General features: G+C 43.8%; 1 protein-coding gene across 1 annotated transcript in view; it reads right to left on the bottom strand.

The window, feature by feature from the left end:
• The window catches only part of FBXO32 (F-box protein 32), a 41022-nt gene that overhangs the window by 15467 nt on the left and 9930 nt on the right, over nucleotides 1–15625 (bottom strand). The window contains exons 5-7 of the mRNA XM_073679848.1: nucleotides 10683–10776; nucleotides 10203–10387; nucleotides 8652–8834 (exon numbers count right to left, since the gene is read on the bottom strand). Of these exons, the coding sequence (XP_073535949.1) occupies nucleotides 8652–8834; nucleotides 10203–10387; nucleotides 10683–10776 (462 nt within the window). The remainder of the gene's footprint in view (nucleotides 1–8651; nucleotides 8835–10202; nucleotides 10388–10682; nucleotides 10777–15625) is intronic.

The raw sequence follows: 15625 nt of genomic DNA, 5'->3' as shown, positions 1-15625 counted from the left end.
GTGTGTGTGTAAGAGGTACTGTATGGGACATCATACTGTGTGTGTAAGAGGCACTGTATGGGACATCATACTGTGTGTAAGAGGCACTGTCTGGGACATCATACTGTGTGTGTAAGAGGCACTGTATGGGACATCATGCTGTCTGTGTAAGAGGCACTGTATGGGACATCATGCTGTCTGTAAGAGGCACTGTATGGGACATCATACTGTGTGTAAGAGGCACTGTATGGGACATCATACTGTGTGTGTAAGAGGCACTTAGTGGGACATACTGTGTGTGTAAGAGGCACTGTATGGGACATCATACTGTGTGTAAGAGGCACTGTATGGGACATCATACTGTCTGTGTAAGAGGCACTGTATGGGACATCATACTGTCTGTGTAAGAGGCACTGTATGGGACATCATGCTGTCTGTGTAAGAGGCACTGTATGGGACATCATACTGTGTGTAAGAGGCACTGTATGGGACATCATACTTTGTGTAAGAGGCACTGTATGGGACATCATACTGTGTGTGTAAGAGGCACTGTATGGGACATACTGTGTGTGTAAGAGGCACTGTATGGGACATCATACTGTGTGTAAGAGGCACTGTATGGGACATCATACTGTCTGTGTAAGAGGCACTGTATGGGACATCATACTGTCTGTGTAAGAGGCACTGTATGGGACATCATACTGTCTGTGTAAGAGGCACTGTATGGGACATACTGTGTGTGTAAGAGGCACTGTATGGGACATCATGCTGTCTGTGTAAGAGGCACTGTATGGGACATTATACTGTGTGTGTAAGAGGCACTGTATGGGACATCATACTGTGTGTAAGAGGCACTGTATGGGACATCATACTGTGTGTGTAAGAGGCACTGTATGGGACATCATACTGTGTGTGTAAGAGGCACTGTATGGGACATCATACTGTGTGTGTAAGAGGCACTGTATGGGACATCATACTGTATGTAAGAGGCACTGTATGGAACATCATACTGTGTGTGTAAGAGGCACTGCATGGGACATCATACTGTGTGTAAGAGGCACTGTATGGGATATCATACTGTGTGTAAGAGGCACTGTATGGGATATCATACTGTCTGTGTAAGAGGCACTGTATGGGACATCATACTGTGTGTAAGAGGCACTGTATGGGATATCATACTGTCTGTGTAAGAGGCACTGTATGGGACATCATACTGTCTGTGTAAGAGGCACTGTATGGGACATCATACTGTGTGTAAGAGGCACTGTATGGGAAATCATACTGTCTGTGTAAGAGGCACTGTATGGGAAATCATACTGTCTGTGTAAGACGCACTGTATGGGACATCATACTGTGTGTAACAGGCACTGTATGGGACATCATACTGTGTGTAAGAGGCACTGTATGGGACATCATACTGTCTGTGTAAGAGGCACTGTATGGGACATCATACTGTCTGTGTAAGAGGCACTGTATGGGACATCATACTGTCTGTGTAAGAGGCACTGTATGGGACATCATACTGTGTGTAAGAGGCATTGTATGGGACATTATACTGTGTGTAAGAGGCACTGTATGGGACATCATACTGTGTGTGTAAGAGGCACTGTATGGGACATCATACTGTGTGTGTAAGAGGCACTGTATGGGACATCATACTGTGTGTGTAAGAGGCACTGTATGGGACATCATACTGTGTGTGTAAGAGGCACTGTATGGGACATCATACTGTGTGTAAGAGGCACTGTATGGGACATCATACTGTCTGTGTAAGAGGCACTCTATGGGACATCATACTGTCTGTGTAAGAGGCACTGTATGGGACATCATACTGTCTGTGTAAGAGGCACTGTATGGGACATCATACTGTCTGTGTAAGAGGCACTGTATGGGGCATCATACTGTGTGTATAAGAGGCACTGTATGGGACATCATACTGTGTGTGTAAGAGGCACTGTATGGGACATCATACTGTGTGTGTAAGAGGCACTGTATGGGACATCATACTGTCTGTGTAAGAGGCACTGTATGGGACATTATACTGTCTGTGTAAGAGGCACTGTATGGGACATCATACTGTCTGTGTAAGAGGCACTGTATGGGACATCATACTGTGTGTGTAGGAGGCACTGTATGGGACATCATACTGTGTGTGTGTAAGAGGCACTGTATGGGGCATCATACTGTCTGTGTAAGAGGCACTGTATGGGACATCATACTGTCTGTGTAAGAGGCACTGTATGGGGCATCATACTGTCTGTGTAAGAGGCACTGTATGGGACATCATACTGTGTGTAAGAGGCACTGCATGGGACATCATACTGTGTGTAAGAGGCACTGTATGGGACATCATACTGTCTGTGTAAGAGGCACTGTATGGGACATCATACTGTCTGTGTAAGAGGCACTGTATGGGACATCATACTGTCTGTGTAAGAGGCACTGTATGGGACATCATACTGTCTGTGTAAGAGGCACTGTATGGGACATCATACTGTGTGTAAGAGGCACTGTATGGGACATCATACTGTGTGTAAGAGGCACTGTATGGGACATCATACTGTGTGTGTAAGAGGCACTGTATGGGGCATCATACTGTGTGTAAGAGGCACTGTATGGGACATCATACTGTGTGTGTAAGAGGCACTGTATGGGGCATCATACTGTGTGTGTAAGAGGCACTGTATGGGGCATCATACTGTGTGTAAGAGGCACTGTATGGGACATCATACTGTGTGTAAGAGGCACTGTATGGGACATCATACTGTGTGTGTAAGATGCACTGTATGGGACATCATACTGTTTGTGTAAGAGGCACTGTATGGGACATCATACTGTCTGTGTAAGAGGCACTGTATGGGACATCATACTGTGTGTGTAAGAGGCACTGTATGGGACATCATACTGTGTGTAAGAGGCACTGTATGGGACATCATACTGTGTGTAAGAGGCACTGTATGGGACATCATACTGTCTGTGTAAGAGGCACTGTATGGGACATCATACTGTGTGTAAGAGGCACTGTATGGGACATCATACTGTGTGTGTAAGAGGCACTGTATGGGGCATCATACTGTGTGTGTAAGAGGCACTGTATGGGACATCATACTGTCTGTGTAAGAGGCACTGTATGGGACATCATACTGTCTGTGTAAGAGGCACTGTATGGGACATCATACTGTGTGTGTAAGAGGCACTGTATGGGACATCATACTGTCTGTGTAAGAGGCACTGTATGGGACATCATACTGTCTGTGTAAGAGGCACTGTATGGGACATCATACTGTCTGTGTAAGAGGCACTGTATGGGACATCATACTGTGTGTAAGAGGCACTGTATGGGACATTATACTGTGTGTGTAAGAGGCACTGTATGGGACATCATACTGTGTGTGTAAGAGGCACTGTATGGGACATCATACTGTGTGTGTAAGAGGCACTGTATGGGGCATCATACTGTGTGTGTAAGAGGCACTGTATGGGACATCATACTGTCTGTGTAAGAGGCACTGTATGGGACATCATACTGTGTGTGTAAGAGGCACTGTATGGGACATCATACTGTGTGTAAGAGGCACTGTATGGGACATCATACTGTGTGTGTAAGAGGCACTGTATGGGGCATCATACTGTGTGTGTAAGAGGCACTGTATGGGACATCATACTGTCTGTGTAAGAGGCACTGTATGGGACATGATACTGTGTGTGTAAGAGGCACTGTATGGGACATCATACTGTGTGTAAGAGGCACTGTATCGGACATCTTACTGTCTGTGTAATAGGGTACTGTATGGGACATCATACTGTGTGTGTAAGAGGCACTGTATGGGACATCATACTGTCTGTGTAAGATGCACTGTATGGGACATCATACTGTGTGTGTAAGAGGCACTGTATGGGACATCATACTGTCTGTGTAAGAGGCACTGTATGGGGCATCATACTGTGTGTAAGAGGCACTGTATGGGGCATCATACTGTGTGTAAGAGGCACTGTATGGGGCATCATACTGTTTGTGTAAGAGGCACTGTATGGGACATCATACTGTCTGTGTAAGAGGCACTGTATGGGACATCATACTGTGTGTGTAAGAGGCACTGTATGGGACATCATACTGTCTTTGTAAAAGGCACTGTATGGGGCATCATACTGTGTTTAAGAGGCACTGTATGGGACATCATACTGTGTGTAAGAGGCACTGTATGGGACATCATACTGTGTGTAAGAGGCACTGTATGGGACATCATACTGTGTGTGTAAGAGGCACTGTATGGGACATCATACTGTTTGTGTAAGAGGCACTGTATGGGACATCATACTGTCTGTGTAAGAGGCACTGTATGGGACATCATACTATCTGTGTAAGAGGCACTGTATGGGACATCATACTGTGTGTGTAAGAGGCACTGTATGGGACATCATACTGTGTGTAAGAGGCACTGTATGGGACATCATACTGTGTGTAAGAGGCACTGTATGGGACAACATACTGTGTAAGAGGCACTGTATGGGACATCATACTGTTTGTGTAAGAGGCACTGTATGGGACATCATACTGTCTGTGTAAGAGGCACTGTATGGAACATCATACTGTCTGTGTAAGAGGCACTGTATGGGACATCATACTGTGTGTAAGAGGCACTGTATGGGACATTATACTGTGTGTGTAAGAGGCACTGTATGGGACATCATACTGTGTGTGTAAGAGGCACTGTATGGGGCATCATACTGTGTGTGTAAGAGGCACTGTATGGGACATCATACTGTCTGTGTAAGAGGCACTGTATGGGACATCATACTGTGTGTGTAAGAGGCACTGTATGGGACATCATACTGTGTGTAAGAGGCACTGTATGGGACATCATACTGTGTGTGTAAGAGGCACTGTATGGGGCATCATACTGTGTGTGTAAGAGGCACTGTATGGGACATCATACTGTCTGTGTAAGAGGCGCTGTATGGGACATCATACTGTGTGTGTAAGAGGCACTGTATGGGACATCATACTGTCTGTGTAAGAGGCACTGTATGGGGCATCATACTGTGTTTAAGAGGCACTGTATGGGACATCATACTGTGTGTAAGAGGCACTGTATGGGACATCATACTGTGTGTAAGAGGCACTGTATGGGACATCATACTGTGTGTGTAAGAGGCACTGTATGGGACATCATACTGTTTGTGTAAGAGGCACTGTATGGGACATCATACTGTCTGTGTAAGAGGCACTGTATGGGACATCATACTGTCTGTGTAAGAGGCACTGTATGGGACATCATACTGTGTGTGTAAGAGGCACTGTATGGGACATCATACTGTGTGTAAGAGGCACTGTATGGGACATCATACTGTGTGTAAGAGGCACTGTATGGGACATCATACTGTGTAAGAGGCACTGTATGGGACATCATACTGTTTGTGTAAGAGGCACTGTATGGGACATCATACTGTCTGTGTAAGAGGCACTGTATGGAACATCATACTGTCTGTGTAAGAGGCACTGTATGGGACATCATACTGTGTGTAAGAGGCACTGTATGGGACATTATACTGTGTGTGTAAGAGGCACTGTATGGGACATCATACTGTGTGTGTAAGAGGCACTGTATGGGGCATCATACTGTGTGTGTAAGAGGCACTGTATGGGACATCATACTGTCTGTGTAAGAGGCACTGTATGGGACATCATACTGTGTGTGTAAGAGGCACTGTATGGGACATCATACTGTGTGTAAGAGGCACTGTATGGGACATCATACTGTGTGTGTAAGAGGCACTGTATGGGGCATCATACTGTGTGTGTAAGAGGCACTGTATGGGACATCATACTGTCTGTGTAAGAGGCACTGTATGGGACATCATACTGTGTGTGTAAGAGGCACTGTATGGGACATCATACTGTGTGTAAGAGGCACTGTATGGGACATCATACTGTGTGTGTAAGAGGCACTGTATGGGGCATCATACTGTGTGTGTAAGAGGCACTGTATGGGACATCATACTGTCTGTGTAAGAGGCACTGTATGGGGCATCATACTGTGTGTGTAAGAGGCACTGTATGGGACATCATCCTGTCTGTGTAAGAGGCACTGTATGGGACATCATACTGTGTGTGTAATAGGCACTGTATGGGACATCATACTGTGTGTAAGAGGCACTGTATGGGACATCATACTGTGTGTGTAAGAGGCACTGTATGGGACATCATACTGTGTGTGTAAGAGGCACTGTATGGGACATCATACTGTCTGTGTAAGAGGCACTGTATGGGACATCATACTGTGTGTGTAAGAGGCACTGTATGGGACATCATACTGTGTGTAAGAGGCACTGTATGGGACATCATACTGTGTGTAAGAGGCACTGTCTGGGACATCATACTGTCTGTGTAAGAGGCACTGTATGGGACATCATACTGTGTGTGTAAGAGGCACTGTATGGGACATCATACTGTGTGTAAGAGGCACTGTATGGGACATCATACTGTCTGTGTAAGAGGCACTGTATGGGACATCATACTGTGTGTGTAAGAGGCACTGTATGGGGCATCATACTGTGTGTGTAAGAGGCACTGTATGGGACATCATACTGTCTGTGTAAGAGGCACTGCATGGGACATCATACTGTGTGTAAGAGGCTCTGTATGGGACATCATACTGTGTGTAAGAGGCTCTGTATGGGACATCATACTGTGTGTGTAAGAGGCACTGTATGGGACATCATACTGTGTGTGTAAGAGGCACTGTATGGGACATCATACTGTGTGTAAGAGGCTCTGTATGGGACATCATACTGTGTGTAAGAGGCTCTGTATGGGACATCATACTGTGTGTGTAAGAGGCACTGTATGGGACATCATACTGTGTGTAAGAGGCTCTGTATGGGACATCATACTGTGTGTAAGAGGCTCTGTATGGGACATCATACTGTGTGTGTAAGAGGCACTGTATGGGACATCATACTGTGTGTAAGAGGCACTCTATGGGACATCATACTGTGTGTGTAAGAGGCACTGTATGGGACATCATACTGTGTGTGTAAGAGGCACTGTATGGGACATCATACTGTGTGTAAGAGGCACTGTATGGGACATCATACTGTGTGTGTAAGAGGCACTGTATGGGACATCATACTGTGTGTAAGAGGCTCTGTATGGGACATCATACTGTGTGTAAGAGGCTCTGTATGGGACATCATACTGTGTGTGTAAGAGGCACTGTATGGGACATCATACTGTGTGTAAGAGGCTCTGTATGGGACATCATACTGTGTGTAAGAGGCTCTGTATGGGACATCATACTGTGTGTGTAAGAGGCACTGTATGGGACATCATACTGTGTGTGTAAGAGGCTCTGTATGGGACATCATACTGTGTGTAAGAGGCTCTGTATGGCACATCATACTGTGTGTAAGAGGCTCTGTATGGGACATCATACTGTGTGTGTAAGAGGCTCTGTATGGGACATCATACTGTGTGTGTAAGAGGCACTGTATGGGACATCATACTGTGTGTGTAAGAGGCACTGTTTGGGACATCATACTGTGTGTAAGAGGCTCTGTATGGGACATCATACTGTGTGTAAGAGGCTCTGTATGGGACATCATACTGTGTGTGTAAGAGGCACTGTATGGGACATCATACTGTGTGTAAGAGGCTCTGTATGGGACATCATACTGTGTGTAAGAGGCTCTGTATGGGACATCATACTGTGTGTGTAAGAGGCACTGTATGGGACATCATACTGTGTGTAAGAGGCACTGTATGGGACATCATACTGTGTGTGTAAGAGGCACTGTATGGGACATCATACTGTGTGTGTAAGAGGCACTGTATGGGACATCATACTGTGTGTAAGAGGCACTGTATGGGACATCATACTGTGTGTGTAAGAGGCACTGTATGGGACATCATACTGTGTGTAAGAGGCTCTGTATGGGACATCATACTGTGTGTAAGAGGCTCTGTATGGGACATCATACTGTGTGTGTAAGAGGCACTGTATGGGACATCATACTGTGTGTAAGAGGCTCTGTATGGGACATCATACTGTGTGTGTAAGAGGCACTGTATGGGACATCATACTGTCTGTGTAAGAGGCACTGTATGGGACATCATACTGTGTGTGTAAGAGGCACTGTATGGGACATCATACTGTGTGTGTAAGAGGCACTGTATGGGACATCATACTGTGTGTGTAGGAGGCACTGTATGGGACATCATACTGTGTGTAAGAGGCTCTGTATGGCACATCATACTGTGTGTAAGAGGCTCTGTATGGGACATCATACTGTGTGTGTAAGAGGCACTGTATGGGACATCATACTGTGTGTGTAGGAGGCACTGTATGGGACATCATACTGTGTGTAGGAGGCACTGTATGGCACATCATACTGTGTGTAAGAGGCTCTGTATGGGACATCATACTGTGTGTGTAAGAGGCACTGTATGGGACATCATACTGTGTGTGTAAGAGGCATTGTATGGGACATCATACTGTGTGTGTAAGGGTACTGTACTCTACCGAGCATGCTGTGTCAGACCCATAAGAGTCTTTAGTGTGGCGCTGAGTCCGCAGTGCCCCGGGTAGGAGGATACTGCGGCTATTGTGATGAATCAAGGACCGCTGTGAGAGGTGCACAGGAGGTTGTTTTGTGCTTGTGGATAGAGTTACCTGCCGCTCTGTAAAGTGATACTGACAGAGCTTTTTCCACAACAGACGGTCCTCGCTGAGAAGCCGCAGATCTGAGGACACTTGGCCCAGGCACACGATATCCCTGCCATCTGTTAACCTCTGCAGGATGTTGAGTTGCAGACACAAGGGCAGATCTGTTAAGGTCATTCCTTTACCCGCAGGCTAAAGATAGAAGAGACAATGCGTTAATCTGCGAGGAATGAGCAGGAGGAGGACTCCGCTCTCATTTTTCAGATTTTAAAGTAAAATTCTGCTTTTATTAACATTTCACAGATAACATTCTACCTAAAAAGTTGAGTAACTTTGTAAATACTTTGCTGTGTGTGGTTTCTGTATTGATTCTGGGTTATTTTATATAATTTTTTCCATTCACATTAATAGTTACTGTCAATAGTCTGCTGGTTGCTAGGGAAACTGTGTAAGCTCCACCCATAATTAGACATGTGACATAAGTAAGCTCTAAGGGGCGATCACACAGGGGTTCTGGCCGCACCCAGCCAAAACTCCGCCCACGTGCAGCGGCCAATGCAGGTCTCAGCGTAAGGCCTCGTTCACACATCAGTAGTTCATCAGTATTTGTATTATGCCAAAGCTAGGAGTGTCTCCAAAACACAGAACAGGTGTCAATCTTTCAATTATAGTTTTTCTCTGTAAGTTCCACTCCTTGCTTTGGCATACAGATACTGACCAAATACTGACGTGTGAATGAGGCCCTACAGTGCAATTGTCATTTCAGGTCCCACAATGCACTGCTCTATCCTAACAGGACACCAGAAGTCAGAGTTCTTTCTTTCCTTCTTTTTTTTTTTCTTTTTTTTGTTTCCTTCCTTCTTTCGTTTTCCTTCTTTTCCTGTTTTGTTTCATCTTCTCTCTTTCTTTCCTTCTTTATTTTTTTTTCTTCCTTCTTTCCCTCCTTCTTTTCTTTCCTTCCTGTTTTCCTACTTTCATACATTGTTTTTTTCATTCTCCTTTTTCCTTATTTCCTACTCTCTTTCCTTCTTTCCTTAGGTTTCTTTCTTTCCTTCTTTCCATGGGTTTCTTTCTTTCAACAGGTTTCTTTCTTTCCTTCCTTCTTTACTTCATCTTTCCTTACGTTTCTTTTTTTTCTTTCCTCTCTTCTTCCGTCTTTTCTTTTCTTTTTTTTCTTCTATCTATCCATTAGTGCAACTTGATGCTTGTTGGCCCAGTGCAAAATCTCCAATAGAGATAGTATTGGAGTTTTCATATGGACCAAAGGGACCCATTAGGCTGCCTCCCTATAGCTACCCCCTGCATCTATCTATCTATCTATCTATCTATCTATCTATCTATCTATCTATCTATCTATCTATTATCTATCTATTATCTATCTATCTATTATCTATCTATTTATTATCTATCTATCTATCTATCTATCCATCCATCCATCCATCCATCCATCCATCCATCCATCCATCCATCCATCCATCCATCCATCCATCCATCCATCTTGCAGCCATTATAATGAGTCTTCTACATTTATTTTGCATGTATTTTTCCTTTCTCTCTTACCCTGGTGATCTGGATGTTGTTGAGCTGCTGCTGCCAGTCCAGGATGGTCTCCATTCGGGGAACCCAGAAGTTAATGTTCCCCACCAGCACAGACTTGCCCACTCCTTGGACCAGGTTGCACAGGGACGTGTACAGGGTTTGCAGTAATTCCTTGATCAGTCGAATATTCTGCTGATCGCCAAGAACTGCCAGGAAAAAGGGCAAAAGACGATGAGTAATCTAGAAAGTTTCCCCGTGAACTAACTTAATTCCAGATACCCCCCCCCCTCCCCGATGGGACATATTATAAGTACCAGATTTATCTTAAATGTTGACTAAGCCTAAGGTACCAGAGGGGGGTGGGGCATCCGTGTGCATAACATCCTTCGCACCCCCACACCAATTATCGTTACCATCAATCACTGACATCTTAAAGGGGCGGTCCGTACTATTCTCATAGTCATGGAGTCATGGGATTCCCAGCAGATACGGTGCCCTTACCTTTCTGTACCACCTTCTCCAGGATGTTCATGTAGTTCTTCTGGGCGATGCCGCTCAGGGACGTCAGCTGAGACTTAGCAATCAGTTCTAAGAGCTGAGGGGAAAGAAGAACATCTTAAACATTTGATAATATTAAGAAGAGATCAGAAACTGAATTACCAGGAAAGTGAGGTGAGCAATTTGATTCCCTCTGCCCTGGTCCACTTCTGCGGCGGGCATCTTCTGCCCGGCGTCTTGGGCGCCTTTACCACTTATTAGACCATGTGATGTTATAACAGTGAGCCTTAAAGATGGTCCAGAACCTCCCAAGATGCCAAGGGCGCAGAAGTGAAGACCGGCAATACATCATTTCTTGTGCCGTCCAACATTGTTTTTTTGCAAATGAAAACATTCATTCCTATTGAACCCTATGTAGCCCCAATTCATTGCGGAAAGGTGCAGCACTGACAGATGTCCCCCAATGCTGTACACGCTGCGGTAGTACAGAGGAGGTGACATGTGCCAGTCCTTATTTATTTACTACTGAAACTTCCCGAGATGAGCGACTGGCACGACCTGTTGTCATATGGAAAATAGTTACTTTACGAGCTCCTGTTTACACCTGGCAGTCGCCATCATCGAGTGTCATCCACCTGCAGCCGTCACTCTGCACAGTCACCGGCATGTGACTGTCACCGGGACACCGGCATCATGACTCAGTGCAGGATCAGGTTCTTTTTCCATCACACAAGCCAATACAAGTATTACCAGCTGCCAATCACCCCTGCGACACACCAGCGTGAGGATGGGGCAGATTGTTTTTCTTTTTTTTAGAATGTTTTCTTGAAAATCTGCATATATTACTCACTTATTACTCACTAAAGAAGAAGTAACATCTCGCATGTTGTCAGCGACCATCAGTGACTACTAGAACCTTGTGTGTAACCTGCGGAATCTATCGATCGGTCCGAGGTCTGATAAATATTACATTACTGATCACACGGTACTGCAATGGGGTCACACGTTCTATGGTCCCTAGCAGTGTCTGGCCCTAAACCTCAAAGATTGTACCTTCCCCCATTCTCAAAATCTTATTTCCTTCTATATAAATATAATATAATGCTATTTGTATCATCAATGACCACACAAATCAAAACAGCATCGATATGACAGTACCAGCGTTGCAACTTTGCATAGAATACTATCTACCTTAAAAGGAATATGTCAGCAGTTTTTTTTCTATGTAATCTGTAGGGGCAGAGACCCTGATTACCTGTCACTTACTTGGCTGTGTTTTGCTGTTTCAATAAAATCAGTGTTTTATCAGCAGATTATCACTACAGGACTATGTGTCTTGTGCTTCCTAGTTCAACCACGCCCCCAACACTGATTGGACAGTGTACACAGAAAGCAGCCAATCAGTGGAGTGGGTGGGGTTATACACAGCCCAGAGCTACATCTACAGCAAAGAAAACTGGGATTGTATCACAACTGCTGCACCCAGTAAATGAAGTGATACATCTATGGAATCAGGGTCTCTGGCCCTACAGCCTGCAGCTATCGGATTACATAGCAAAAGCTGCTGACCTATTCCCTTTAACAATGATATAGGTATAGGGGTGTAGAGGTGGCAGATACACCAAGGCTTAGGTGCCCAAGAGGATCTAAAGACCCTTCTGATACATAAGAATACATTTGTATTATAAAGTAGGGCCCCTGTTATAGATTTTGCCTCAAGGTATGCCTCTGTGCATTAGGGGGACTTTTCCATATCTGACTTGGTACATTATTATACGTTCCCCACTTCCCTTCTTCCTCCCAGAAAATCATGTATAAACTGACAACTGAGCACTACCATTTCCCTTCTTATTAACAGTAGTATCGCCCAGCTGTCAATTACAGGAGGAATAAAAGAGGGACAGAACAAAGCTAAGTTGTAAGGAAACCTGCTGAATTAATGTAGTTTAATGTGGAATACAAATATTTATCAAATCAGACTCTTTATCCGCTTCAGGACCACCCATATGCTTTAGATGTCTGGCCAGTCCGGCTCTAACTCTAGGAGTTCAAAAAAGGCCCCGGATAGTATCACAGCCACATGCGATCGTGTAGCTGCGGGAGCAGGGAGTCGACTGCCAGATACAGCCGGAGTCCCTATAGAGAAGGCAGAGAAGGTTTATTACCTTTTGTACCTCATCGATCGCTGTTACCACCAAAGAAGCACTGACGGCGCTTCCGCCTCCATACACAGTGGTCAGGAAAAAGGAGCTGCTGCTGCAAATAGGCTGCATTTTCCCTGTAACTGGGGCTAATACCGGCCCCAGTTACAAGGGAAATAAGATCAAAATAAAAATATTTCAACATTTAAATGGCCCCTACTCACCCCAAAGGGGGTCATAATGTGTAAAATAAATGAAAAATATAAAATAAAAAAGGTAAAAAAAATAAAGATGCCACTGTCAATTTAAATGACTACGTAAAAAAAAAACGTGTTGGATATATAAAAATATTTGTTACAGAAATGAGAAAAACAAACTCATATTTCCTTTATTTTTCTACCGTTATCTCCCGACATTAGCAAAAAAATAAATGAGAGAATTTGACAGTGAAATAAAAATGAAGCCCCCTGTATAACGAAAAAAAAGATTCAAAAAGTACTTATATATCCGAACATGTACATATATACAAGAACAAGAAAAAAAATGTACATTTCTTTAAACCCTAAAATGTGCCTGGTCAGGAAGAGGGGAAAATGGTCAAACCTTGAACAGTTTAATGAAATATTGGATGGAGCAAAGCTCGTTTTATTATATTCCAGAACGTGATGAAATATTGATGGATTTGCTTTTGGCTTTTATATTAATGACGCGGATTATGTACCGGGTCGTGTCGATCAGCTGAATTGCGATTTATTATCTCAGCTCTATCAGCCAACAAAACTAGAACTTGTTGTTTTTAGTTTTAACATTTTTTGCGCACAGATGTTTTCCCCAAGTGCCGTAGAGGTTTAGTGACATAGACGCGGTCATCTAATAAAATTCCTATTTCTTCAGCCAAAACCTTCAATCTTAAATTTATTGAGTGCCCCTTTAGTGGGTTATTCCAAAAAAAAAAAAAAAGCTATCCCGACCCCTATCCGTTCGGGGATAACTTGCTAATAAATGAGAGTCCAAACTCTACGACACCCAACAATCCCGAGATCGTGGCTCTGAAACCCTTGGAACAGGACAGCCCCGTCTTGCATGGAGCAGAGGTGCACATGCTCGGCCTCTGCTCCATTTATTTTCAATGGGACTGCTGGAAATACCCGACAACAACACTTGGCTTATTCCGGAAGTCCTAAAGATAATGAATGGAGGGCAGGTTGAGTATCCATCCATCCATCCGCTCCATTAAAGATGGGGATTCAGAACCTGATTTTTGGGGTTTCAGAGACCTGATCTTGGGATCACTAGAAGTTCCAGAAATCAGCAAGTTATCTAACTAATATAAATATGCTAAAGTTAACCCTTTAAAACCTTCGCGGTTGAGACTCTATTCGGGACTTTAACCTATTAACGTGTCGGCTATAGTCTCTTCATTGAGAGAAGTGGATGAGAATCACCTCTCAATGAACATTTCAAACATTTTTGCACAGAATATGGGAAGTCAAGATGTGAAGATGCTGATAGCTAGATAGACTTCTCATTCCTCCATGGATGAACTTGGAGAAATCTTTTGGTTGGAGTTATCCCTTAAGCATAAAGAAGTAAAGGGTTTGTGACAACTGCATTCATTTCCAGATGTAAAGCTATTTGTGGTCACAAATGCCCAAAAGATGAAATAATTAGTGAAACGAGTGTGTTTTGTATGTTTATTAGCTTTAGTCAGATTACTTTATTGTTTACCTTAAAAAAAAAAACCATAAACTTGGTATTAAAAAGCCTGAGATCATCCTTGCTCCCGGGTTATATGAAAAAAACAAACAAACAGATGATGTCATGTATAGATAACATCACCATAAGTGCACGAAATTAAAGTGCTAGAAATTATCCTTCTTGAGTCCTTAGCCTTTACTTATTGTAGATTTATGTGGCTAATTTAGTAAGGATTACCCATGATTGACCACCTTTTTATTACATTTTCCTAGCCTCAAAGAATTATTATACATGTCTACCCAGTGGATTTGTTCACACTGCTCACTTAGTCAATCTCAAAAATAACTTTTGTACAAAGGGGTGCCTTACTGCAGGGTAGTACTCACTGGTACCAATGGAACTTACTCTCTAAAAATGGCAAAAGGTCATGCTTTGAGGTGGAAGTATCTGGTGAAAATTTTACTCACTCTCATCACAAAGAGCCAGAACTTTACATCATACAGAATAATGTTATTTATCAGCCATATATTAACATGTCCCTGTGTTTTTTGCAGCCCAGATAAAGGAAGAGGATACAGCTGCTTCTAAATGGTTAATCTGTAAGAGGAGGACATAACTGCTTCTAAAGGATTAATCTACTAGAAGAGGAAATAGCTACTTGTCAAGGGTTAATCTACTATGGAGAAAACTAGCTGCTTCTAATGGATCACCCCTATTCGAAAGGATTTATCAAAATCTCCCCTTACATACACATGAATCTCACAACAGACATTTACCCTTTTAACAGTTTTTTTCTACTCCCCTGCTGCTCCATAATACACAGAAATACAACTTACATTGCTTAAAGAGGTTGTCCACTACTTTTACATTGATGGCCTATCCTTATCGGCCGGGGTCCGACACCCAGCACCACCGCGATCAGCAGTTATTGCCGGCAGCGCCCGGAAGTACTTACTTGCGGAGCTGGCCATTTACTTGTAGTGGCCGGGGCGTGTTACTGCACATCTCCCTCCTATTGATATGAATAGGAGGCAGATGTGTAGTACCAAGCCCCGGACACTACAAGAAGATGGGCAGCTCCACAAGTAAGTACTTCCTTGCGATAAC

The sequence above is a fragment of the Phyllobates terribilis genome, unplaced genomic scaffold, assembly GCF_046119375.1.
Source record: "Phyllobates terribilis strain yellow unplaced genomic scaffold, ASM4611937v1 Scaffold_4__5_contigs__length_816908805, whole genome shotgun sequence".
Taxonomy (NCBI): Eukaryota; Metazoa; Chordata; class Amphibia; order Anura; family Dendrobatidae; genus Phyllobates; species Phyllobates terribilis.
The sequence above is the reverse complement of the archived record's forward strand: the minus strand, read 5'-3'. Positions and strand labels throughout refer to the sequence as shown.